Source organism: Danio rerio, chromosome 7, assembly GCF_052040795.2.
Source record: "Danio rerio strain M-AB ecotype USA chromosome 7, GRCz13ab, whole genome shotgun sequence".
Lineage (NCBI taxonomy): Eukaryota > Metazoa > Chordata > Actinopteri > Cypriniformes > Danionidae > Danio > Danio rerio.
Genome location: NC_141027.1, coordinates 40447118 through 40475106, shown reverse-complemented (window position 1 = coordinate 40475106; position 27989 = coordinate 40447118). Strand labels below are relative to the sequence as shown.

The following is a 27989-nucleotide window of genomic DNA, read 5'->3' as shown; positions in this document are numbered from 1 at the left end:
TACATTGTAATTTACAGGGTGCAAATTATACATTGACAGTTTTTTTTTTGGGGGGGGGGGGTCAACCTTTTCTGTACGTTTGTTGGTTTCTGTAGTACATGCTTCAATTAAATGTATGTATTGATTTAAATTACATCTAATATATTAATAACACCTATTGAAGTTTTCATTGTTTTGAGAGATATTTAGTGTATTCTGACTTACAGTCAGCTCTGATTAATTATTTTAGAGGTTACTGTAGGTCAAAATATTCAAACTATGCATCTAGTTTTACTTTACTTTTAACATATATGTAGATACAAACACATATTTTACAGGAAATAAAGACTCTTGGTACTCTTGATCTGCAGTTTCAGACTGTTAAATGAGTTCTAGCATAGGCTGGTTGGTGCGATTATGCATTGAAAATGGCCTATATATACAAAAGTATATTTACATTTTAATATTTAAATTATTAATATTATTTAAGATACAAGATAATGTGATCAAGAAAAAATATGTTTTTAAAACATTTAACAGATCTGTAGAGAAACACAATAACGTTAAATGTGTTTTAAATCAGTCATTCCTTTCAATTATTATTCTCAATGCTCTATTATAGTTATATATGTTGGTAAATATTTTAGTAGAATTGTAATATAATTATTTTGCCACGAGGCAAAATTCGTGTCTGTTTTTCCTTGGAGAAGGACTATGAAGATTTGTGCTCTATTTGAGTGGACAATATACTCTGTTGTCTGTGGGTTTTCTCCATGGTTACTGTTGCCCAACGGCTCTGGTCAGAGAGCTTTCTTTTTCTGAGCTCTTCACCGAGCTGCTTGCTTCCACGTGAGTTGAAAATAGGTTCAATAACAAAATAAATAAGTAAATTATAAGTGTAGTCAAGACCAAAAAAGTAGCACGTAACTTAGTTCTTTGAGCCTAAATTAACGCTTTCGCTAGTCGAATTATGTTATCTTTTAACAACTTCGAGACAAAATAAACCACGACAAAGAAGCGCGTGATGTGGTTAAAGTATCTAACTTATTCAGAATAACGTTAATCCGAAAATTTAGATTATTACAGAAAAAATTGAGAACTCACTGGTTGAGTGTTTAACGAGTTCGTCTTTCGGTCGAGACGATGGAGGAAAAAGTCAAATGAGGACGGATAGCAGTGATAAGGTAAAGTTAAAGGTCTTCAATATTACGTCAAATCAAATTACTTACCAACGTTAGTTTACCTAATATTTACACCCGTTATTCATTTTTGCCTTTTTCATGTAATTTTGTTGGCTGTTTAAGCAAACAAAATCATCATATGTTTGCCAAAATGTGTGTTTTATTGAAATTTTAATGTTGCACCCTCATTTTCGTTTATAAATTAATACTCCGAACATTTATGACGAAAATATCTACACTAAAACTCATAAAAACGACAACATAATCCCAGTGCCTTAAAAGACAGGTCACACATCTTTGACTTTTATTTTATTGGCAATAAGCCATCAAAATTTTCACTATTATTTAAATATTATGTACTCATTTGTGATATTTTGGCACTATTTTTTTTTTTTTAGGTTTTGTTTGAGCAAATATCTTTCTTGTTAGAGAAAACGAGAGGCTGAAAGCACGAGGCAAACTTTTTATTTATTTCTCTTTTTTGGTTCTCTACTACTGAACATTCTTTACCTGCCTCTGTCCAGATGGATGATGTGGATGTTCTCACCCATGGCCTTCATCATGTCCTCCACCTCTCCTGTGAAGACCCTGTTCGTCACATGAGCTGTGGTGAGGGTGTCGCAGGCTTTGCTAGTCTCCATCATAGTGGTCTTGTGCACTTCTATTACCCTGATGGCCGTCTAAGAGACCATTCGTATTGCCAGTCCAGCACCATCCACTATGCTGGTCTCACCTTCACACATCTGAGTCGCAAAATAGTTGGCTGGGGCCCTGGGGCCGTTCTCAGCGTATTAGATGGAGAACTGAACCCTCTGTTTCATGCTGTGGAGCCCATGGATGTGAGGGTTTGCAAGGTGCGGTTTTAAACAAACTTTTAACACGTTAATCGTTGATTAGTTAAGAATTAAAGATTTAAGTCTCCAGATGATTTATTACAGTACGTTAAGAATACCAAGTATTTTACTTATGTTTAAATATGCAAATGAGGCATTATTTTACTAAATATACAAAAACTATGCAAACTTATACAACCTATGTAGCAAATTTTACTTTACTTTTCGGCAAATGTAGAAACTAAAGCTTGTGAACACTTACGATCGCTATCAGTGCTCTAGATCTTCTGGTTTTTGACTTTTGAATATTTCTCTCTTGCATCACTAGGTTGATTGGCGTGATTATGCATTCACAATGGTATGAACCATATAAATGTACGTTTATATTATCTATTATTGTAATTATTAATATTATTATTTAAGATTCTGTCTTTATAACTCCATAATACTGCAAACAGGCAGAACAAAGTTCACAATTATTTAGTATAATAAATGATTTTATATAATCAGGCAAATTATAAATGAACATATTCTTTAAATGCAGAAATGAATAATACAGTGTAAAACATAAAACATATTTTGAGAAAATTATTAGAATTTTGTAATTGAAATGTACAGACTCAAGTTGTTAAAAGTGCAACAAAGAAACATGTCAAAGGGTATTTTGAATCTTTACATTAGACTGAAAAAAGACACTCTACGAAAAGCTAAAAAATCTCAAAACTGCAAGAGCATGAAATTCTTTTGTGCCTGCAGTGTCTCTCCTAAATAAAACTAAGTGTTATTTATGATGTTCTCGACCAGGAGGATGGGCCCCACTTGGGAGTCTTAAAATGACTTCAAATATTTTAAACCAGCATTCTGATGTCAAATCACTGATTTACATCACAGTTTGTACTGAATGTAATGAATGAGAGATGTTTTCGTCTGTCTTGCCACAGGTTTTGGAGCACTCTAATGAGCTTGTCACAGCTGGAATGGGAAATGTTTGTGTGTGGTGCCTCACACACTTGGTGTGTCGTAAACGAGTTGTAGACGGTTTGGGGAGTTGTGATTTCACACATCTAGCACTGTTGCCTAGCAGAACTGAGCAGCGCCTCAGAGCAGCGGCTGCATATGGACGAGCTGTGGCTGTGGTTGATCTTACAGAGGGATGCATTATTGAGCATAAGAAGAACCTCCATTTAGGGTTTGTTATGAATGTTTTGGACTAATTAAATCACTGACAGTAAGCCCTGCAAGCATTTTAAGCTAAGGTCTGGAATATGTATCAAACACAGCATTTTTTTTCAACTCTCCTCAGCAAAACCCTGAACCCAACCCTCTCAGAAAACACAGCATTTTTACTTTTTTATTATTAGTTCATTCTGTGTGATATACAAACCAAATGGCCAAACCCCAAGGTCCACAAATACTGGTAATACTAGACGTGTATACATTATACTCCCATAATTGAGTAACTATTCAGTTCAATTCGATTCATCTTTTTTTCTATAGCACTTTTACAATGTAGATTGTGTCAAAGCGGCTTAACATAGAAGTTCTAGTGAATTGAAAATTGTCAGTCCAGTTTTCAGAGTTGAAGTTCAGTTCAGTGTAGTTTAATTTTTATTGCTGAAAGTTATTTATTACTGAACACATTTTATAAAGGGTGGGGGAAAATATCCATACATTATAGTTTCTATATATATTCTGCAGCAATACTATATAGATATACAGACGTCCATATCAATATATTATCAGTAGATCATTTTATATTTTATTAATTGGTTGAATAATATGAATTATCCCGCAAGTTAGTAAAATGAAGATGGCGGCATTGAAATGTTGGTCTGTTTATCTTCTTGAAAGACCTAATTTGCACTGCAGCAATAAAATCTAATTTTTATACCCAAACTGACATTTTTTTCTGTTTAGTTAAAACCAATTTTGCAAAAGGTTTTCGTTGGGAGCAAAATTTAAAGTTGGGATTTTTTTTTATATATTGCGACATATAACAGTATATAGTTTATAACAGCATATAACAATATATATTATTCATTCTTTCATTTTCCTTCAGCTTAGTCTCTATTTCAGAGGTCGCCACAGCGGAATGAACCGCAAACAATTCCGGCATATGTTTTATGCAGCGGATGCCCTTTTAACCGCAACCCAGTACTGGGAAATACCCATACACACTCTCATACACACACATACACTACGGGCAATTTACGATTCAATTTACCTATACCACTTATTTTTGGACTGTGGGGGAAACTGGAGCACCCAGAGAAAACCCACATGAACACGGAGTGAGCATGCACACTCACACGCAGAAGTGCCAACTGTTCCAGCTGGGACTTGAACCAGCGACCTTCTGATTGTTAGGCTACATAATATCGTATCGTGACACAAGTGTTATGATAATATGATATTGTGGGGACTCCCATCAATCAGGTGATTCCCATCTCTAATATATATATATATATACTCACATGATGTATGTTACATGGTTTTTTAAACTGTCTAAGGAGGACAGTTTACACAATTAGCCAGGAAAAATTTGTAATTAAAGTAGTTATTTTAGGGCCTCCGCTGCGTAAAACATATGCTGGATAATTTGGATAATTGTGGCGACCTCTGATGAAAATGAATGAGTTATTTAAAATAGATTTGTGTGTATTATGTATTTTCTTTCATTATTTCTCTTAAGTCATTCTCTCTTTTTTTCAGGGATATTACAGGATTGATTTACTGTCCCCTTAGAGATATTGTATTCACCTCAGGAGATACGACAATCCGAGTATGGAGACCAGACTGGGAGCTTCAGATGTGCTTTTTGGGACATACTGGTCTGAAAATCTTTAAACTTCACTGGATATAAAGTTTAAAAATATGAAGGATATTTGCTATTGCAGTAATATAATCATATTGAATGTCAACATTAGCCACGCTTAAAACCTAAGCCAGTACATTGAAGTGTATCTGAGTGTGTCTTTCTGTCTTTTTTCAGCTCTTGTGACTTCCCTAGCTCTGTGTCCTGTCTCTGGCCTGTTGTTGTCATCTTCTCTCGATGGCACTGTGAGATGCTGGAGCCCAGAGGTTGGAGACCACGTCCAGATTGTTTCCATTCCTAATGAGTGTTCACCTCCCTTGATCATGGGAGGTTCAGACAGTGCTGCAAACTTCTTTTCATACTCCACCAACAGCGTTGACTTCTGGACCTTTAACTGCCTCTACTATCTACACTGCAGACTAGACTGGGTCAATAGACTTCCTATCTGCCAAATCTCCACTCCTCCAAACCCTCCTTCCTTCCAAGCGTGTGTAGTTTGTACTCATGGAAATAGTAATATCACAGTTGTTGCAGCAGATAAGGATGCGGTGCTCACTAGATTTCAAACTAAAGGAAAAGTAGTTTGTGCTGATTGCTGTGTGCCCAAGAAGATTCTACTGGTGCTCACTGAAGATGGGGTGGTAACTATTGCTAGCACTTTGACTAGTCCGATAACAATACAGGATGAATGGCGTGGTATAGAGCGTTGGGAGGGGCCAAGTGGACAGACGGAGGCAAAAATAGGCACTGTGTCCTGCATGGTGTTATACTGTGACATTACAGATAAAGAATGGGAATCCTTACAGACGCATAGAGCACACAAGCCAAAGAAGATCAGACTTCTGCATGATGCAAACAGGTATTTGATGATGTGTTGAAATAGAGTCAAGTGTAAATAGTATATCCAAATGAACTTTCATACATGTTTTAAGTAATACCTAAATTTGTCTTGAGAAAGTAAACAGTTATATATAAATAATAATATGGAACTATATATAAAGAGGGAATAGTTAAAGGGCACCTATGATGAAAATTAACTTACACAGAACTGTGTGTAGGTATAGTGTCACTGTCATATTGGAGTGATAGAAACACAATCAGTCTCTCTTTTTTTTCTAAAGTTAAAATAGGACCCAAATCCTAGTGATTTTTAGGCCCACCGTAGCATGACGTTGAAGGATGACGTCACCATGGCTGCATCGTGTCAGTAAATGCTAATATGTGTGTGTGTACTGCAAACATTTGTGTGAGACTCATCATTTCAGAAAGGCTTAGATAAACTCCACCGCAAGTTAATGAAATCAATTTATTTGGTATTTTGACTAGTGAGCTGTATTTCAGCTTCATCCATGTCTGTTTCTGTCACTTTGCTGTTTATCTGGCGTAAAACATGATGAGAAGCAGATACGCACGCGAGAACAGTGGGTGGGGAGAAGCAGCTCATTTGCATTTAAAGCCACAGTATTATGGAGGCCATATTAAATAATCTGATGGGTATTTTGAGCTGAAACTTACAGATACACTCTGGAGACACCAAAGGCGTATGTTACATCTTGTAAAAAGGGTAAAACAGGTGCCCTTTAAAATAACTTTTTTTTTTTTGGAAATGGGCTCAATTTACAACACCCTTAGAGTTAAACAGTTGAGTTTCACCATTTTTAATATATTCAGTTGATCTCCGGGTTTGGTGGGAGCAGTTTTAGCTTAGCTTAGCAAAAGTCATGGAATTGAATTAGACCATTAGCACATACATTGTGTACTAAGAGGTTCAAGGAACTTGGCTGCAGTACTATGGCTGCAGTAGACACAATGATATTGCTTTTACCTAGTTACCTAACTGGGGACTATTTTTAGGCTCTGTTGAATATCATTGTGACTGCTGCAGAAATGATACCCAAAAGTTTCTGGCTAGAAAATGTGAACTTTTCATTTCCTGTCAGTCTTAGTACTGTACTTAGTACAGTAATGTAGCTACAGAAAACTGTCAAAGCTCTTTTTTTAGAATTTTTAATTGAGATGCTAATGGTCTAATTTGATTCAATGAATCATGCTAAGCTAAGTTAAAAGCGCTTGAGTTCAACTTTAACATATTCAACCTAGTTATATCTGTACGTCAACAAAATCTTAGTGTTTATTGTGGTGTATTTATTTGCATTTTTTGGAGCACGAAGCATCTAAATGGCATCTTGAGATGGTGTCACTTTTGCTGATATTGTAAAATTGCTTATATTGTATTAAGTTGTTTTTTTTACTAAAGTGTATTGTCATATTTACTGGTTTGTTGCAATCTAGCTGCATTTCTCTATCTCTTTGTAGCTTTTTTGTTTGTCTTCATAGGTTTCTGGTTATACTGGGCCACCTTGGTGGTTATGTGTCTGTACTCAATATGAATTCAGCCAAAGTCCAGTTCAGAACATCTGCTCACAACAACAAAAACATCAACAGCATGCAGGCATATCCAGACAGTGGTTTCCTACTGACTGCAGGTTTATGATTACTCTAATATACAGTACCATCACTGTGATTGCTGACGTTCAAGCAGATTAATGATAATCTCAATGGCTTTATGTTGTAGGTGAAGATAAAGCTGTGCTGGTTTGGCGGGTATTCCCATGTGCTAAGCAGTGTTTGAGTCTCCATTTCAGCGTGTTGTGCGACCACCCTCCTGTTTTGCTAGCACTATTGGGAACCCAACTCATCCTAGCTTTAGAAGACCCAGAAAATAAAACTGACAGCCTGGTGCAGCACAGCTTAGACAGCCAAACCCGATATGACCAGCAACCCAGTGAAAGACATCACAAAAAGATCACAGGTTAGAGACTGTAAACTTACCATTCAAACTAAATGAATTTATATCTAAAACTACAAAATGGCTTCTAATAATCAACACTTTCAATGGAGCATTTTCTCATTAAGTGTTTACTGCTTTTAAGTTGTGCATTTTTATATTATTGAACTAAAATGTAGCAAATTTAAACAGGGTAGGGTATACATTTTCCATTTATGTTTTCAATAGGGATTTAAATATGTGAAAAATGATCAGGCTTCTGATAATGGTTGAAATATTTGTGCATTTTTATCTTCTCATTCTATCTTTCGTTTGTAAAATTTGCTGTATTATGACTACAAGTGAGACCAACATTGTGAAACCAATCTTAAATTTCATTCTGAATGGTCTTAAAAGCCTGTAGATATTTTTCTTATTGTTTAGAGATGAAATATGACCCAGGGATTAATCTTGGCTAATTAATGCATGCTGCACCCTGTCCCTCTGGAGACTGAGACTGTCTGTTTATGTGTCCCAGGGCTCTGTGCCTGTTGTCAGCTGGGAGTGTTTGCTTCAAGCAGTCAGGATGAAACTGTACGGATCTGGGATTTGAAAAACTGCCTTCTTAGGTCAGTACAGGAACTACTTTTTAATTGCAGTAAGGGTCCTTCATATGAAACATTTTAACTAAATATATAATATACTAAATACCTTAATATAAAATGAATTCAGAATGTCAAATGACAACAGAGTTCACACCACAGCTATAACGATAAAGATGCAGAGAAACAATATCAATAACTTTCAGTGCTATTTTTTTTTCAGCAAGGATTAAAAAAAAACACACAGCCAGTCAGAATCTAAGGAAATATATAGAGCTTTTGCAATTTAAAGCTACAGGCCACATTGTGGAAAGCTCTGTTTGATGTTAAAGCCTTCTTTTCTAAGATTATTTAAAGATGATGACTGCGTTCAAAACAACTGGTTATAAGATGACATGGAAGCTATGTGCAAACAAGACCTGCAAGTTGAAGTATACAAATAAAAGTACCTAAGGTATCCAGTATAGTTTTGGCATATTTGTGTTGCCTCCTTTTGAAAATGCTAGGGGAAAATAATTAATAACTCTAAATTTTGGTTCAGGTTGATTACATGAGCTGGATTCACTGGTCAGATATGCTAGAGACGTTGCACACTGAGGACATCCGCTGGTTACAAGGGAGTCATGCAAAAAAGAGAAGCATAGACTACAGCTAAAAATAAACAGATTGTTATTTTATTTTTGGTGTGGACAAAAAATCTAGTTATCTTTATTGTTATCTTGCTTGGTGTGAATGGCCCTAACTATTTAAAACAATAATAAACCGTTTTTGACAAATTTTATTTGCTGTGAATTTGTTGTTTCAGAATTCTTGAGCTGAATGTTGAGCCGGAGTGTTTGGCATACTGTGGGGAGAGTGGAGACCTGCTATTGGGCATCACAGGAGACCTTTACAGAATCCCTAATACACACCTACTCCCTCCAGACTGCAGGACACAAGTACAGCATTATAAAGCGTTTTTAATCAGACCCTCTTTAAAAGTTGTCAGGGTCTTGGCGTATTTACAAATACTAACGTTAAAAATGTTCCAGAATAATAGTTTGACTGAAACTATACTTCAAAATAGTGGATATTTACTTTATTATACTTTACTTAATTAGGAGGTATAGTCAGAAATCATTTGTGTTTTCATTTTATCACCCACTGAGAAATGTGATCCAGACCCTGAATTGCCCAAATCTTGGAACACTAGCCTCAAATCCAGGTAAAGCTCAACTCAAATGCAGTATTTACACACATATATAGATACACATCCATTTTTTTTTCTTTGTATTAAACACCTAACAGAATGGAGAGTTGCTGTTTTATTCGAAAGGATGGTCCTAAATCGCTTGATTATACTAAAGATCCAGTAAGTGTCAAATATATGTAATAATGTGTGCACTGGTATGCATGTTTTCAGATTACAGGTCACTCACCCTTCTGTACATCATAAAAACATTGAGCTGTCCTATAAGTAAAACTGTTAAAGTAGTACATTTTTATTACAAACATGAAAGTTATGGATATTTTAAAGGTTATATAAAAATATTAACATTTTGTCACCTTATTATAAGGTTGTATCTGACATTTTTGTCAAAATTGAGGTATTGGCATATTCTTATTAATCGACAACTATTTTTAAGTTTACGTTATGGGATATTTTTAATAAGTTGTTTACATTTTACATTTTTTTAATTTAAGATACAAATGTTACACACATACTGTTTGCTATGGAATGCAAAAACTTTGAAGCTCAATATCTCAAAATCATTCAGAACGCATATAGAACCTTTTAATTCCGAGGTGACGTTTTGTTTTTATGGCTTTGGTAATCATTATACCAGCAAAGGAATACCAGTCATTTTTGACTTTGTTTGGACATATTTTGGTTCTAAATTATTAGAATTTATTTGTATAAATTGAAAGAAAAAGGGTATGTGTTAAGGGTTAATTATAGGATATACAGTGTGTACAGTATAAAATACATTAAGCCTATGCAATTTCCCCATGAAACCTGAAATAATCCAAATGTTTGATTAAAGGACTTTGGAGTTCTCATGGCAAGACATAAAGATCTGGAATCCCTACGAAAAGGAGAGATTGAGTGCAGAACTAAAAAAATAGCCACTGTACAAACCAAACAAGAGGCCTTTAGTAATTACCTGAGTAAAACTTACAGACAACCCCTTGATATAAGAGTGAGTTCATGACTACAGTTCAACTTTTATTTTCCATTTAATTTATCAAAAATGTGATATGTTTGTGAAATTATTATGATATTAAGATTCTGTATGATTCTACTAGATTCCAGAGGATATGTTTGAGATGTATTCATTACTGTTTCCACCTAAACATCCTAAGCTGCCTCCCCTGCCTCCAAAAAAACAGGTTAGAGAATGCTTCATTTTAAAATGATGTTACATATATATAAACACAATGTTTTTTTATATTTACCATTAGAGTAAATATATATTTACTCTATATATATGAATTTAAATTGTGTAACATTAATCACAATATTTTGTGTGATCTGTATGATTTTCATAAATCTAAAAAAAATCTTTATTTGTTTTTTTAACGACTTAAATTTCTGCTTTTGTGGAAATGCGCAGTGTTTGATGGAATTTTTTTTTCTTCTTTTTTTTTGGCTTGTCATGAGCAGAGCGATCTAGATGAAGTGCAACTCCTGCATAACGGAGAGGAGGAGAGGAAGGATGGGGGAGAGTCTAAAATGCACCCTCCACCGATTATAAAAACACAATCCATACAGAAGAGCCCTCTCCCCCCTCGACTGATGGAAGAAAAACACATATTTCCTGTTAGGATATTGTTGTGTTTTTTAATCCTAAATCTAGTCTCATGCATTTGATTAAAGTTACATATTTTGAGTAAAATACCATATCTCATATAGGGTGCATTTGTACTCCCCCCTGTTGGTGCACAAATTATGCAATTAAGCATGATTGTTTTTAACCCTTTATTGGGCAATTAATCGTATATGCTAACTTCATTGACAGTTATTTAAAATATGATTTTTTTTTTCTTGTAAGTCTTTTAATAACCCTTAGTAACACTCCAGGCTTTACTGATCTGTATGAGTGCCCTAAAAAAGGGTTAAAAAAGAAGAGTCCTGTTATCAGTTATGGGTAAAAGCACTTCCATTATGGTTTAACATCAGTAACCTGACACTGTAGTGACTTTTTGTATGTTGATGGTTGCCCCTGACTGTGTTTTGTAAAGGTGTGGGTAATAGTGTGTGATGTTAAAATCGCTTCTCACACAAAGGCAACTTTAAAAACACCCTGCTTTCTTTTGGTAAAAGTGATTAATTGACTTAGTCACATACATCTGTATGTGGAACTTTTTTGTATTCATTGAAAACTTTTGAGCATTTTCTAACTTGATTTCGCATTTTGCCAAGCAATGTTAAATGCAACTACACTTCAAGGAAGAAAATCTAATGATGTCACCTAACCATTTCATTTCTTCCTCTAAATGCTCTCTCATGTTCATTTCTTCACAGCCTCCAAAGCCCCTTTCCCCAATAAAACCTCCTACACCCCGTCAGACTCCACCCCCCAAACCTTCACCACCTCCCCCACCTATACCCACCCCTGTCCCACCGCCCTCTCCACCTAAACAACCCACACCCCCGCTCCCTCCACCCCCATCTTCAAATATTCCAGAGTTCCTCCTGCAGTTTGTGGATGAGCCGTGGTTTCAGAAGATGTTTCCTAATCTGAGTGTAAGACCAATACAAACACCACAACCCAGCAAAAAAAGCCACTTACAAATGAGAAATTATAAGCATCTGTTTGCATTCTGAGGGAATTGGAGATACTGCGCTTTAAGGTTTTGGGGATCAAGTTTTCTAAATAAAACAAAACATAACATGCAAATTTGGGGTGGCGCAGTGGGAAGTGCTGTTGCCACACAGCAAAAAGGTCACTGGTTCGAGCCTCGGCTGGGTTAGTTGGCATTTCTTTTCGGAGTTTGCATGTTCTCCTCATGTTGGCATGGGTTTCCTCTGGATGCTCCTGTTCCCCCTAAAGACATGTGCTATAGGTGAATTGGGTAAGCTAAATTGTCTGTAGTGTATGGGTGTTTCCCAGTGATGGGTTGCAGCTGGAAGGGTATCCGCTGTGTAAAATTTGTGCTGGATAAGTTGGTGGTTCATTCCGCTGTAGCAACCCCAGATTAATAAAGGAACTAAGCCGAAAAGAAAATGAATGAATAAAATTTTTATCACAAAATATATATAAAATCCTGTGAAAAGGTTTGAACATCATATCAAATTACAGTTTTTCCAAATCTTTGTTAGGTAAAACATTTTTTTTAAATAAGCCTCAGATAAACAAAAACATTTAGCATTAACAAAAAGAATAATAAGTCAAGCACTACTTATCAAATGCCTTAACAGACCATTAGCAGTTTTAGCAGTTTATTGATCTGAAGTCTTCAAGTGTGTGTTAACAATGCTCATCCCGCAGCAAAAGCTGAGCCAAAATTGGGTCATGAAACAATGATCCCAAGCACAGCAACAAATCTTCAAAGGAACAGCTGAAAAAACAATATTAATTACGGTGTTCAATAGTCCAGTCAAAGTCCAGATCTTATACTGCTTCGATAAGAGCAGTAAAAAAAACTCAAGCAAGCCAGTGGCGAGCCACAAACTTACCAATCGACCAAAGTGAAGGCAAAAACCTTGAGAGAAACCAGGCTCAGTTGGCACGATCATTTCTCCTCTGGCCAAACTTCTTGTGCAGAGCTGCAGTCTAGGTGTTGGAGGCTGGAGATCGCTGGACGTCCATTGTGGAGAAACTGCAGGTGCGAGTTGGTCATCGGCGGGTGTTCATGTTGGCCCACCAGATCAATGTAAAGACTTGGGTCTTTCAGGAATCAGTCTCATGCTCTCCGTTCCTCCATGACAGCCACAGCATCTGTTCAGGATACGGCCTGGTCCAGGATTATGGATACTTTGGCATCTTCTCTTCACAGTACTTGGATCACATTAATGCCTCAGCACAATCTCTAGAGGCCTCTGAATGAGTAGCCCCAGGTGGAAATAGAGAATAAAGAAAATGATCTGAGAGACTGATGATGAGTTCAAAATGATCCCTTCAAATAATTATTGCTAAAAGTGGATCTACAGGTATCTGAATCATATGGTGTTTTTAAGTTTGTCAATTATACATTTTCAGTTTTGCCTTCATTAATTTCCATTTCGGCTTAGACAGCGGATGACCTTCCAGCCTCAACCCATCACTGGGAAACACCCATACACTCCCAATTACACATATACAGTATGGACAATTTAGCTTCTCCAATTCACCTATAGCGCATGTCTTTGGACTTGTGTCGGAAACCAGAGCACCCAGAGGAAACTTACACAAACTATCTTGGCCTTATTTTTTTAAATCACTAAAGACATGGTATAAAATATTAAGTTGTGTTCATCTGAGCTCATTGTGTGAGCTTTTATCTTCCAAATTTGTAGACCTGCTAGCGACCATGTAGTTTTATTGTTATGTCCAGATATGGAAAACCATAAGATTCAATGTGTTCAAGCATTTTCATTTGACTATATGTGTATTAAATTATTAACTCCAAGATGATGTTTTCTCTTTGCATATGTTTACAGTGCATTCCGAGGTCTTTAGTCCCCAGTCAGTTCTGTTTGCGTTTGTTGGACTTCATGATGTCTTGCAGCATGGCTCAGAAGAGCAGCATCCTGAATGCATTTCTCTTGCTAGTACAGCAGAAAGTGTTGAACAAAGAGACTCTCAGCAATGAACTGCTGATTTGCCTGAAAAACTGCATTCACAAGAACATGGTAAATCAAATTGTGATTGTCGAATATCTAATGCTGGCAACAATGCTAATCGTTGCTTTAATTTCCATGTACAAATACAGAAAATAGAAGTTTTTGTAAACTCTTAAGTATGTTAAGTATAAGAATATATATGAATATGTGTTCTGTAGTCAAGGGAGGACCAGCATTTTGTTGGCGAGCTGCTGAATTTGATGGTGTTTCTGAATCCAGGCAGTTCTGACACTATTTTGGAGCTTCTCACCATGTTGGCTAACAAAGAAATTGATCTTATGTAAGTATAATTTAACTATATATTACAATGTAGTTGGATCATTTATTGCACAACCACTTTTGCCCCACATGGTCTAGTATTTTATGAAATTGCTTTAACTGGAATATATCAACTACAAGACACATCCAATAAATGAGCCGTTTTTTAATCATGTTTACGTTTAACAAAAAAAAAAAAAAAAAGGGTGTTCTTTTAAAGAATGACATACATTCAATAATACAATAAGAAAGAATAATCAAATTTAATCAAATAAAAATTACACACAAGCCTCAAACACCATTGTTTTATCATTCTTGTGTAAATCCCACAACAAAAATCCTGGTGAAAAACAGTCCACTCTTGGTAGCATTTGATTGGCCATCATGTTTCCTAGTGAGATTACAACAATGATTTTTTTCGTATTATGTTTGGGGGACTTTTATTTAAAAAAAAGTAACTATATAGGGCTCTTGGGTAACCTGTGGTTAGAATGCATAATTCAGTATAACCATATTATAAATTTTTACAGTGCTTCCAAGAGGCATCATGTCTATTGAACTGTATTTTGTAAGTTTAACATGTATATTATGATATTTGCTCTTTTTGTCATTTTTCTCTGGGACAAAAGGATGACAATAAACTGCAAAACCTCACCTGTTTAATTGGAGGTTGATTTTAATTCCTGTTTCTGTTTTCATATACGTTAAAACCACAAAATAAAACTTTAATACATTTCTGTCTGCCTCTTCTGATGATTATAATTACAATTTAGCCTAGATTTCATCCACAGCACAACTCAGAGGCAAACTAGGTTTTCATGGTGGTGTAAAGATAGCTTACTCAAGGAATCTACAAAATTTGATAAACATTTTGACAACTGAAGTGCGATTATTTTGCCTATACTGTATATGTGCATCAGGCACTGACACAAGCTGTGGAGTGTCTCAGAGCAGCTCATTAATATTCACAACCATTCCAAACATGGTCAAAAAGCTTTTGATTCTTGTGGTAATTTCTGTGTTTTTAGACAAGCGTATAAAAGGGTTTGAGCATTTCTGGACAATTTTTGCACTTACCTAAGCCACATACTTAGTTTGTAGATATCAGAGAACAATTTAACATTAAATGAGTAAAGTTTATTTATAAACTACCTTCAAGAGGATTACATGCTTATGATTGATCAAGGCTGATCCTGCATTTGCCAATTCATGATTCACCAATCAGACGATTCCTAAGTCACTATGAATACCTATGGGCACGGTGGCCCAGTGGTTAACAATGTTGCCTCAAAGCAAAAACGTCACTGGTTCTAGTGCTTATTAAGCCAGTCAAAGTTTCTGTGCAGTTTACATGTTCTCCCCATGTTTCCTCCGGGTCCCTCGGTTTACTCCCACCATCTAAAAACATGCGACTTAAGTTAATTTGACTAACCCAAATCAGTACCATAGACATGCTCCTTGTAAATCTCTTCATATCAATCCCTAATTGTTCATTAGCTACAAACGACAAGAAAAAACAGGAGTTCTCAAGATCAAACTCTTCTCTCGCCCTGCAAATGGGAGGGAGCCCTGGGCTCGAGGATCTTATGAGCTCAGAACTCTCTTGCAGGACAGCATGCCAGATACGCTTAATAATCAATCATAAGCTAAGTGTAAACTCTTGAAATGCACTTTATGGCAATTATAAAACAATTTAAAACTGTTAGTGAAACTAACTATGCTTCTGCTGAATGTCTGGCAGGCCCTTAGCTGTGTGTATATTGGAAAGATTGGGTGTGGAGGAGGTTGAACTGTGGTTATGTCCAGAATTTGAGTGCTGGAACTCTCTGACGAAGCACCAGCCAAACCAGCACCACAGTCTGAGAGAGATGGCCAACCACTGGCTGCTTACCTGGACCAAAAAATACAAGGCAAGCAGCAGGTGTTCAACTGATAGAGATGTTTTTGAGCAGAGCAAAAGGTGTGTTATTTGAAATGTGGTTATGTTGTCTTTCGCAGCTGCACAGCAGGTCAGTTTCACTGCGCAGTGAAGGAGAACAGAGTTTGGCTGGTCCTGTGGAGGTGCTCAAATATTTCTGCTCTCTTCAGAGAGGCAAACAGACTCGACCTCCGCCACCAGAGGCCAGGAAAGATGCTGTTATAGCGCCTTCAGACTTGCCAAAGTATGTCAGTTTTTATTTTGTGTACATTTGAAGACAAATTATTTCAAGTGTTCTGATTAACAGAGAGAAGATTTCAACACATTTTAAACATAATAATAACTCATTTATATTAAACAAATATCTTTAGTCTTTGCCGTGATGACAGTGCATGTTTTACTAGTTACTTTGCAAGATACTAGTATTCGGCTTAAAGGGCCATTCAAAAGCTTCATCAGGTAAATAAGGCTAGTTAGTTTAATTAGCAAGCCATTGGACAACAGTGGTTTGTTTTGTAGACAATTGAAATTTTTACAGTTTTAATAATAATAATAATAATAAAATATTCCGGCTAAACTAAAAGAAATAAGACTTTCTCCAGAAAAAAATAATAATAGGAAATACTGTGAAAATATTCTTTGCTTTATAAAAATTCTAATTAAATTTTTAACTCCAAACATCTCTATTTAGCTTTAAAGTATCAGCCTCATAAAGCACGTCTCTTAAACAGCTGACTTGAAGCATTTTTTAATTCATTCTGTTGATTGCTGTGGTGGGGTCACTTTTAGCTTAGCTGATCATAACAAATTGAATCAAATTTGACCATTAGCATTCATTCATTTTCCTTCGGCTTTGTCCCTTTATTCATCTGGGGTCACCACAGCGAAATGAACCGCCAACTTATCATATGTTTTACACAGCGAATGCCTTTCCAGCTGCAACCCAGTACTTGGAAAGACCATTAGCATTTTATTATTAAAAAATTATAATAATATTCATATTCAAAGTCATCTTATGATTTTTTTAATGAAATGCTAACGATCAAATCTGATTCAATTCATTATGCTAAACTAAGCTAAGTGACCCCACCATAACAATAAATAAATAAATAAATAAATAAATCAGCTGTTTTAACCAGACTTGTAAAATGAGCCTTCACCAAAAGTAGATGAAGTGTTCTTTTAAAAAGATCCTCTCTAAAAACACTGAATAAATCTGGTTGAAACAGTTCACATTACCAATGAATGCTTCTTCAATACATTTTCTGAGTGTACAATGATCAGAAATTTCTGTTTTTGTGTAGACCGGAGCCTATTCAGCGCCTGGGAGAGACACACAGCATGTCTAGGATACGAGAGCCTCAAGGTTAGACTTTCAGGATTTATTTAATACAATAACTAACATCACTCTAATATGCCAATGAAACTTAAATGTAATGAGGAGTTTGTTTTTAATGTTCAGTTCAGTTAATATCTATTTTTTAAGAAGTGTAATAAGTTTCAGGGGAAATATGATTCTTTGATCTAATAATTTAGAAGTTTGTACTTAGCTGTAATTTAGCATATTGTATTTTGAAGCATCTTCATTATGAACCAACAGGGCGTCTGCTGCCTCCATTACCATATCGTCCAGAGTTGATGGGCTTCACACGGGTTCTCTCTCTGCCAATGGCTCATGTCACACTGTCCCAGTTCCCCATTTCTCTGGATTTTCAGGAGACCAGACGCCTCTCACCACTCAAATACTTCCACCTAGAGCGCTCCCACGTACAGTATTACAGATAAGACTTAACACTTTCTAAAAGCTTTGAAAGACTCCAGCATACACTCTCTCTCTCTATCTCTGATGCATAAAATAAAACAAAATAAAGTTGTGTATTGTAATTAGCTTTATCTTCCCAGTGTATAACTGACAACTGAATATTAGAGACATATACATTTGTGAAAGCCTGCAAAAATTGCCACGTTAAACGGATAGTTCATCTAAAAAAATTAAATGTATAGTTACTTTACTTACCCTCGATCGTTAAACATGTTAGTGTCTTTTTTTCCTCAGTATAAAATTAGTGAAGATTTTAGCTGAATCTGTGGTCTTTGGTGATTCATATAATGGTAGTCAATTGTTTTTTTTTTTACCCGATTACTGGAGTGAGATTTTGATGACTGGATTGATTAAATGCACTTGTCTAGATCCAACAGTTTGTCAAACTGTGAAATACCCAGACTCACTGTGTCACATTCTACAATCTATGATAGATTGTTATATTTCTTAGATTAGAATATTCAAAAACACTGACACCCATAATTGACAGAACAGCTTCTTGAGCATTAGGGAAGTCATTTCAAAGTGGTCTCAGGCAGAAACCAAATACAGACCAACCCCATCTAGAACAAGCCTTGGAGAACAAAAATTTCACACTCAATGTAAACAATTCTAACCATTCTGTAACCTAATTTCACCATTTTGGCCCATAATATGCCAGAAAATGGCTTGACTGCTGCTTATTTTTGAAAAAATAATGAAAGTATGATATAAAATAGTTAAAAAAAAACAAAAAAAACAGTAAAACAATTTCAATACCTTTGTAAACCAAATTAGTATCAATAACTGTTCATTTCACGGGTACTAAATTTCGTTATAAGGGCGACACTGACCTCTAGCGTTTACATACGCAAAAACTCGGAGAACGCCAGTATTCCAGTATGAAGTTTCTAATGTTGTCGGCAATTTCGAAGTGACGTCTGTTTCTAAATCACATGGTGAAATTTAGGAAAATTACAACGTTTAAACACAACCATCATTCTGACATTAGAAAATGAGGTAACAAAGTCAAAAACACACCTCACCCACTGATCATTACAGTTCAACAGGCGCCATTTTGTAACTGCTTTGTCACTATATTAAAATATTGATTCGAGAATACTTTTGGAACTTGAATGACTTTGTGAGATCTTATTGGTTACATGAAATGTGGATAGAAATTAATATTTTTATGTGAAAGGGCTTCTTCAATTAAGTCATTATCCTAAATGGGTTTTATCATGTGTAATAAAATCAAGAGATGCCCTTGGTGTTATTAACTGAATAGTTCACCCCCAAAATATCCTCATCAATTGCTCACACACAAATGGTTCCAAGCGTTCTTTCTTCTATTGACCATACAGAACACGATATTGTGCAGAATGTTGGGGAAAACAGCAATTGACATCCATAGTAGGAACAAAAAAAGGCTATTTTTTACAGCTTTCTTCATGGTATCTTCATCTGTGATTAACAGATGAAAGAAACTCACACAGGTTTGGAACAAATGGAGGATGATTAAATGATGACAGATCTTTCCATTTTGGTTGAACTTTAAGGCAACAACTCAAAATCATTTCATATGACAAGCTGCATACAATATAATGCAAAGGTTTCCACTAGCCAGCCCTTTTATAGGATTGTGTGTATAAACTAAGCTCAGAGGTGAGTTTAAAAGGCGGCTGTGATTAAATTCTCCAATATTAGTTAAAACATAAGATGAAAGTACTTGTTTGGATAGTCAAATACTTATTATAGCTATAAGAATTATTGATGCATTCACTCTTTAATCCACCACAGTCAAATCTGGGCTATAGTTTAAAAGGTCAGAGGTCACAAGAAGGTCTCGAGAGCGTCCTCTGGAATTTAAAACCTCATCCAGCATCCTCAGCGTTAATTGGCGGCTCTCAGGCTCCTCCAGCAGAGGCCAGTCCAGCAGCTGAGCACTGGAGGGCAGAGCTGGCAGACCAGCCTCGTATTCCTCCAGCGGGTTGGGATACAGCAGCAGACGAAGAGAAGGAATACCTGCTGCCGTTCGGGCCAGAGAAACAAGCCCTGTCCTAGAGAGCGGGTTTAAGGCCAGTCTTAAACTGCGTAAAGCTCGACAGCAGGACAGCGAGGGCAGAAGAGCTCCGAGGAGAGCGTCTGAAAGACCGCAACCACACAGAGAAAGTTGGCTCAAGGAGTTTTCGGCTTGACCTAAGAGACGGCGCAGTGACGGCAGGGAGGAATCATCCAGCCAGTTCTCGCTCAGGTCCAGTTCTCTCAGGGATGAAGCATGCTGGCTGCAGGACAGATAGGCCAGGTCTGTTGAGGTCAGGCACAGGTACGGCAGCTCTAGCACCTCCAGAGGCTGGGAGAGAGAACTGCAAACAGGAAAGTAAATGCACATACTAAAGCTGCGTCCCAAATGGCACACTATACACTATGCACTCATGCACTATGTACTTATGCACTTACACACTCAACAGGATAGTACATGTATGTAGTGTTGTCCCAAATGGCGCACTAATGTTTTTTTACTAAACGGAAATTCAAACCGTTTCCCTGATGACGTTTGACGGTTGCCAAATAAGTGAAATAAACGACCGAATTATCAAATAATACCTATCGTGAGTATTGCCGCATTCACCATTGGGAGGCGATATAATCACTCTCGTAGGAGAATTTTGCTTTCACACTCCAAAATAAATAAAGTTATTCAACATGTGCGTCCGATAGCTCCGCCCCTTCCGCTACGTAAGCAAACCTGTGGTCGTTGAGTGCGTGAAGTGTCCATCATTACACACTTCATTTTAGCGGCTGAATGAGTGCATCATCCGGGTAATTAAAGTGCACTTATTATTTTAAGAGTTTTCAGTGTCAACACACTACTTACACTATTTATACTACAAAATGGCGTAGAATAGTGCATAAGTATGCGATTTGGGACGCAGCTAAAATGTTTATGAATTAGCAGGACAGTAACTAAGCATTTTTACATAACTACTAAAATTAGATACATTTTTCAAGTATCTTTAATTTATCAGAGTACTTTTATTTATTTACTTACATTTAACTTAAATTAAATACTTAAACTTAAATTACTTAAATTCACTGTATTCCAAAACATTATACTGTACTTTACTACTTTATGTAAATGTATGTATATACATTAATGTATCGATATCGCAATGTGTGAATCTGCAATAGTCACATAGCAGGATTAGATTCTTTATTAAAAATTAAAATATATTACATTTTATTTTTGTATTGTTGTATGAAATGAATAATACAATGATGACCAAGTTATTCTAAGTTTGATTGTTAATTTCCTATATTTGAATATTTTTAGATTCTTTTTTTTGTTCTGTCGTATTTATACATGCTTTCAATTTATTAGATTCAGTGTAGATGCACTGCATAACAAAAACTTGATCACCCCAGACGATCTAAATTAATAAAATATTCCCAAATAGAGCTAATCATATCATCTGATAAAAATTATATTCCTACCGCAATATACAAGTGAAGTCAGAATTATTAGCCCCCTGTTTATTTTTTACCCTAATTTCTGTTTAACGGAGGGAAGATTTTTTTTCAACACATTTCTAAACATAATAATTTTAATAACTCATATCTAATAACTGATTTATTTTATCTTTGCCATGATGACAGTAAATAATATTTGACTAGATATTTTAAGACACTTCTATACAGCTTAAAGTGACATTTAAAGGCTTAACTAGGTTAATTAGGTTAACTAGGCAGGTTAGGGTAATTAGGCAAGCTATTGTATGAAGATGGTTTGTTTTGTAGACTATCAAAAAAATATATCGCTTAGAGGCTAATAATTTCGACCTTTTTTTAATCTGCTTTTATTCTAGCCAAAATAAAACAAATAAGACTTTCTCCAGAAGAAAAAAATGTTATCGAACATACTGTGAATTATTTTTTCCTCATTTAAAAAAAATAAATAAAAAATCAAAGGGGGGCTAATAATTCTGACTTCAACTGTATATTGCAGCAAAAAAAAATATTGCAATGTCAGATTTTTCAAATATTGTGCAGCTCTTGTAGAAAAGGAAAAAAAATCTAATCATGGAGAAGTTACAGCTACTTATAGTAACTAAGAGCGCTAAGACTCACTGATTCAAAACTTGTTCAGAGCAAGTCTACAGTTTCAGTCATGTAATATTTTATATAGGGGTGTATATTTTTACTTTAGCACTTGATTTGTGCACTTCAATCATTCATTAATTCATGAATGAACCTCCAACTTATCCAGCATATGTTTTACAGAGCAGTGGCTCTTCCAACTGCAACCCATCAATAGGAAACATTCATACACACTCATACACTGCGGACAATCTGGCAATTTGCATGTGTTTGGACTGTGGGGGAAACCAGAGCACCCCAAAAAAACCCCCAAAAAAAAACACGCAAACACAGGGAGAACATGCAAACTCCACACAGAAATGTCAACTGACCCAGCCAAGGCTCGAACCAGCGACCTTTCTGGTATGAGGCAACAGCGATAACCACAGTGCCACCGCACCGCCTCTGATTTGTGCACTTTATTTGTGTTACTCCGATAAACAAATCTGTGAACCCCCAACGTGTATGTATGCATGTACCTGAGTAGCAGACGCAGGTGTCCTGGCAATCGGAGAGCGGTCAGGCATAATCTCTTGAGTTTCTTCAGTGAACTCAGCCCTTTACACATGTCCTGAAGTGCCCCCTGCTGGCCAGGCTGTGTGCGTTGCAAGTCCAAGTTACAGTAATGCAGTCTGAGAGAGTGAAGCTGAGGGAAGGGAGCTAAAAGTGGAAGTAACATAGCCAAACCTGATACCCCAAGGCTGGAGTAGCGGATGTCCACACCGAGGAGATCCTGCTGAGGCAAGAGACCCAATAAAGTTGCTATGGATGACGCAGAGAGCTCCTCCACGCGGAGATAGCGGCAGTGCAGCCGTATTGGCCCTGGTTGACTAAGAGCATCCCGTACGCGCTCCCAGGAACGGCAATTGACAAAAAGATCAGCCCTAATATGAACCACAACTACATCCTCCCAGTCTTGCTCACACAACCTACTGTTATTTCCATTGGTGTTTGGTTTAACTTCACATTGAGCCTTTCTCCTCAGGATCTCCATTCTCCTCCTGACACCCTTCACCGACTCTTCTGCTAATGTTGGTTGGTTGGTACTGCACTCCATCTTCTGTACTGGTTCATTGTTTCCTTCACTGGTATTTCCGCATCCTGCTGTACCCCGGTCCCGTTTGATGGCTCCCCGTTCACGTTCTGCCTCCAGGCCTCTTTTTCTCTCTCGTTCTCCATCTCTCCTGTGAGCTCTGGAGGCAGCAGCTCGAGCTTGTAGCACCATGGAGCAAAGTGCGACAGTGAGCGACCAGCCTCCCATCGAGTCTTCAACCCTCACATCCTCACACTGAAGTCCACTGAGATCCAACACCTGCAGGCAACACCTGGCGAGAGGAAGGGGTTTTCAGCATTCTTCAAAATATCTTCTTTTGGGCTCAACAGAATAAAGAAGCCCGTAAAGGTTTAGAACAATTTCAGGGTGAGTAAATAATGCATAAACTTTCATTTTTGGATGAACTATGAAAGAGAAAGAATATTAAAGACTAAATAAACTGTATAAAGCAATACAAAATGATAGTGAAAATTAGATCTATTTTAAGAATGCCCACACACAAAATCCATTGATCAGATCGCAAGATCCTCGTTTAAACCTGCCATTTTAAATCAGTCTTGTTTACTTTTGATGACTTTCCAGGGGCCTCATGTATCAACGCTGCGTACGCACAAAAACTTTGCGTACACCAGGTTTCACGCTCAGAATCGCTCACGTTTGGATTTACTAACGATGAACTGAACATGGGAATGTGCGCAGCTCCACGCCAGCTTTATGGCTGGCGTACGCACATTTTTTGTGCGTGTCTGTTTTATTTCCATTGGCGACTCCTAGAGGCAGTTGTGTTAAATTGCACTCTACAAAGTGTCTGAGCCTTGCAATGGCAGCTGTATAAGACGGGTTCATCTAGCAGGTATATAAGATTTCCATACCATACAGTTGACCAGCCAAACATTAAAGCGCAATTTGCAGCGGTTGCCTGTTTTCCCATTGTAATGGAAGAGATCTACCGCACGCACATTGCTATAAAGACACTATCTGAAGATGAATTTGCATGCATGAATCAGAAACATTTCCATTCAATAAATGTGCAAATAAAATATGATGCACACACTTATTAATGATTCCTACTTGTCTTTCTCATGATAAATAGTGGGCAAAATCTGATATGTAGCGGGGAGAAAAAGAAGAATGAGTTAATCAGACGCTGGATTCAAACCGAGTTCATGCTCGAACGTGTCAAAACATGTTTTCAAGCGTTTTACGAGCTGCGCAACTGAGACTGTTAAGTGTATTACAACATTTTACACCTATAAATCACACTATTTCTCTTAACTCCACAGTGCGATGTTCAGACCCATCTGTGTTAACCGCACCAGCTAAACTCTCCCACTCTATTTTTTTCTTTTGTTGTTAATTCCGGAGGACAAACTTGCAAATAACACCGTTTTTCTCTGGTCACCTCCAATTCACATTCTGTTCAAAGTTTCTCTTTTTGCTTGCTTTTGCCTTTGCTTTTTCGTTGGGTTTTGCCAAAGTAGAGTCATTAGCATATTCATACGGGGGAGGAGGCAGGGAGGGGTTTTGTGCTCGTGCATGTTGCGCTCAGTTTCACGTTCATTCGGATGTACAAACAGAATATGCGTGAGATTCGGCGTACGCAGTGTTTCATACATCTGAATTTTTTTCTGTGTACGCACATTTACAGCTTTGTGCGTACGCAATGTTTTAGTATGATTTCCACACAAGTCTTCGTACATGAGGCCCCAGGTCCCTGCAAGAGGTCTCCATGACCTCTGACCTTGCTGGGTAGATCCTGAGGTAACAAATCATTTGGCATACAGAAAAAGCAATGATAAACATATTATTCTAGTTTTACAGTAGTAGGATGACACTAAGGTCATCATGTAGTCTAGGCCCTTAAACATTCAACTTTATTAATAATCATAAACATATAAAAATTTATGTGTTACTCCATCCTAGTGTGGACATCCAAAACTATGCAACAAATCTATGCTGACTGCAGTGGGTTTGTGTTCAAATCAAGACTGATAAAATGTTATTTAAATTCCCTCAAAATTTTTAATCATTTCAAAAGCGCGTCCTGTGTTTGAGAATTAAGTCACTGGACAGAGAGTAGGTAGGAGTAAGTTGCTCTTTGAGTGTACTCAACTTCAACCACATGAGCATTTACACTGTGAAAGCAATCTGGTGGAATAGATTTTCTAATATTTATAGAAGTGGTTGAAATGAGATGACCTTGAAATGTTTCACATGTTGTTGTTTTTTTGTGTTTTTTTTAGACAAGTCCAATTACTGTACTTCTTTGCCCATTTGATGCAGCACCACTGTACTCATCTGTTTTCCAGCAGGAAATTTTGTTACTCTGGATGTACTCCAATAAACAGGTGTGAAAAGGAGATTATTATTATTATATTCATTATTTTCGCTCATTTTCACTATTATTGGATGAATAAATTATCAAATATTTCTCATTAAGACATTCACCTGTATGTCTGTGATGCCATACTGGGTAACTGGGACATGACTTTACTACAGTTCTTCTTGGGTAAATGCCAATTCATCCATGCAAAGCATTACCAGCTATTTTTATTGACACTTTTTGGATTATCGTTATAAGTGATAACTGAATGATGTGTTACCGTTTAATAACAAGGTATTAGAGTTTTCATACCATTTTTCCACATGTAATTTTCAGTTTGTTTGCGACTCAACAAAACATTTAGCACCAGCCGCCACATTTAATGATCCACCTGTACCTAATTAACATGTTTACTGCAAGCACAGTTAACCTATATTTATCCGTGCTGTTCTGCAATTTTAAAGGTCACAGACATATCACATGTTGTGATGTTGACATGTTGTGAACAAACACCCATGTATAACACGGCTCTGCATCGACCTTGACTGTTCAATGACAGATTTTGTGGTTAAAATGAAAAGAGTGAACGTTTTGTTACCTCTTGTCCGAGAGTCCTCTGACCACGGCCAGCAGCAGAGCCTGGACGCAGAGGCGGTTCGGAGGACACTGAGACTTTCCCACTCTTCTGCTGCCTCCAGTGGTAAGCGTTCGCTCGGGCCACCGCTGGACGAGCTCGCCCACGGCGAGAGGACGGCAGTGGGTGAAGGCAGCGTCAAGCAGGGCTTGGTAAAGCTCTCTGGGCACACAGCTCAGCCAGTAGGGCGAAGAGCTATGATCGCTCACCACCTCCCGGGCGCACAGATTCACCAAAGACAGAACCATCTGCGCACAAACGAGGATTACTACTTTGACACACAAACCAAATGACAGACACGAGAGAGGAAGAAAGAGAAGGTCATACCTTCATTTATCCACTAAAGCGCCAGGGTGTCTCTAAAGCAGCCTAAAAACGACCTCCCTCATCACTGTCATCCTGCAAACGAACTACATGCTCCTTTCTATTAGTCTTGTTTAACCGCCATCGCAATGTCGCGAGCGTCTTAAACGTCTGATAAACCTAAATATAGGATTTAATAAGAGCGAAGTTGTTGAGTAATGGATGTTTTATGGCGCGATAAGATATCCAACAGTGTTGTAGGAACTGCATAAATTGTACACGCTGTTTAAATCTCTATGTGTTTTTCCATGCCGCTTTGACTCCCTGCGCTGAATGTTTACGACTGAAACCATCGTCGCCGTTTGATGACGCAAATAAGACGCTTTCATTTAGCGACGACCATTGGACAGCCAAGACGTTAGCATAAAGCATACCTTTATGCTTATTTGTAGCATTTAGATATTTGAATGGCGCTTTTAGATTATTGATTTTAGCGGCTTTTAATATCATTAAATGAATTGTTAGCAACATTTGTTCACCCACTATAAGCGTACGTTATTATAAATTATTCAAGTAAGCATCCTTGTTACTTAGCAGAGCACGATTACCATACACGGGCTTTCCTTTGAAGACTGACATGATAACTGTCGCGTTTAATTTTAATATTCAAAAATCTTTATAGCAATGATGCAATATTCGTCCTTCCATGTCAAGTATTTTGTCCACACCTCGGAATGCACTCACAGGCCACTTTATTAGGTATACCTGTCCAACTGCAGCAACTCAATGTATTTAGGCATGTGTACATGGTCAAGACGATCTGCTGCAGTTCAAACCGAGCATCAGGATGAGGAAGAAAGGTGATTTAAGTGACTTTGAACGTGGCATGGATGCTGGTGTCCGACGGGCTGGTCTGAGTATCTCAGAAACTGCTGATCTACTGGGATTTTCACACACAACCATCTCTGGGGTTTACAGAGAATGGTCAGAAAATGAGAAAATATCCAGTGAGCAGCAGTTCTGTGGGCACAAATGCCTTGTTTATGTCAAAGGAGTATGACCAGACTGGTTTGAGCAACAGCAACTTAATTAACTGCTCGTTTCAACCGAGGTATACAGAAGGGCATCTCTTTACACACAACACTTCCAACCTTGAGGCGGATGGGCTACAGCAGCAGATCACACCGGGTGGCACTTCTGTCAGCTAAGAACAGGAAACTGAGGCGACAATTCGCACAGGCTCACCAACATTGAACAATAGAAGATTGGAAAAATATTGCGTGGTCTTTTGAGTGTCAATTTCTGCTAGAATTTGGCGTTAACAACATGACAGCATGGATCCATCTTGCCTTGTATCAATGGTTCAGGCTGGTGTTGGTGGTGTAATGGTGTGGGGGATATATTCTTGGCACACTTTGGGCCCATATTGAGCATTGTTACTGACCATGTCCATCCCTTTATGACCACAGTGTACCCATCTTGTGATGGCTGCTTACAGAAGGATAACACACCATGTCATAAAGCGTGAATCATCTCAGACTGGTTTCTTGAACATGACAATGAGTTCGCTGTACTCAA

The 27989-nt window shown here is 37.3% G+C and overlaps 3 protein-coding genes across 14 annotated transcripts in view; 1 reads left to right on the top strand and 2 right to left on the bottom strand.

Annotated features, from left to right (window-relative positions):
• Positions 1-27989, bottom strand: part of esyt2b (extended synaptotagmin-like protein 2b) — an 846120-nt gene that overhangs the window by 68612 nt on the left and 749519 nt on the right. The window lies entirely within an intron of this gene.
• wdr97 (WD repeat domain 97) lies at positions 511-18046 on the top strand. Of its 9 annotated transcripts, none has more exons than XM_087261579.1 (21): positions 534-828; positions 1685-2014; positions 2935-3182; positions 4706-4824; positions 4986-5667; positions 7146-7294; positions 7384-7620; positions 8114-8204; positions 8983-9115; positions 9326-9381; positions 9465-9528; positions 10202-10357; positions 10464-10547; positions 10822-10977; positions 11683-11904; positions 13801-13992; positions 14142-14263; positions 15983-16151; positions 16240-16403; positions 17464-17525; positions 17760-18046. In XM_087261579.1, exons 2-21 carry the CDS (start codon positions 1685-1687, stop codon positions 17942-17944), a joined length of 3621 nt encoding a protein of 1206 aa, XP_087117705.1. In that variant the 5' UTR covers positions 534-828; the 3' UTR covers positions 17945-18046. The 9 variants fall into 9 exon arrangements, with proteins under 9 accessions (XP_087117707.1, XP_087117705.1, XP_087117708.1 ...); XM_087261582.1 differs by having other exon boundaries at positions 565-828; positions 17464-17517; positions 17884-18046; XM_087261578.1 differs by having other exon boundaries at positions 704-1163.
• Positions 18031-26762, bottom strand: si:ch73-174h16.4. Of its 3 annotated transcripts, XR_015496027.1 has the most exons (5): positions 26436-26762; positions 26073-26356; positions 22577-23422; positions 19690-20326; positions 19292-19526 (listed from the first exon to the last, which is right to left on the bottom strand). XR_015496027.1 is itself a non-coding variant. In XM_087261612.1 (4 exons), the coding sequence occupies exons 1-4, from the start codon at positions 26439-26441 to the stop codon at positions 19747-19749; spliced, it is 1716 nt and encodes a 571-aa protein (XP_087117738.1). In that variant the 5' UTR covers positions 26442-26762; the 3' UTR covers positions 18031-19746. The 3 variants fall into 3 exon arrangements, 1 of the variants encoding a protein (XP_087117738.1); XM_087261612.1 differs by having other exon boundaries at positions 18031-20326; XR_015496028.1 differs by having other exon boundaries at positions 19496-21472; positions 21986-23422.

Coding starts and splice junctions, on each gene's coding strand:
- wdr97 (XM_087261578.1), top strand. CDS start 1,140: ATGAGGACGGATAGCAGTGATAAG. Junction 8,205..8,982: donor TTGAAAAACTGCCTTCTTAG/GTCAGTACAGGA, acceptor TTGTTGTTTCAG/AATTCTTGAGCTGAATGTTG. Junction 10,978..11,682: donor AAGAAAAACACATATTTCCT/GTTAGGATATTG, acceptor ATTTCTTCACAG/CCTCCAAAGCCCCTTTCCCC.
- si:ch73-174h16.4 (XM_087261612.1), bottom strand. Junction 23,423..26,072: donor AGAGGACTCTCGGACAAGAG/GTAACAAAACGT, acceptor TCCTCTCGCCAG/GTGTTGCCTGCAGGTGTTGG. Junction 20,327..22,576: donor CACCTGCGTCTGCTACTCAG/GTACATGCATAC, acceptor TCCTGTTTGCAG/TTCTCTCTCCCAGCCTCTGG.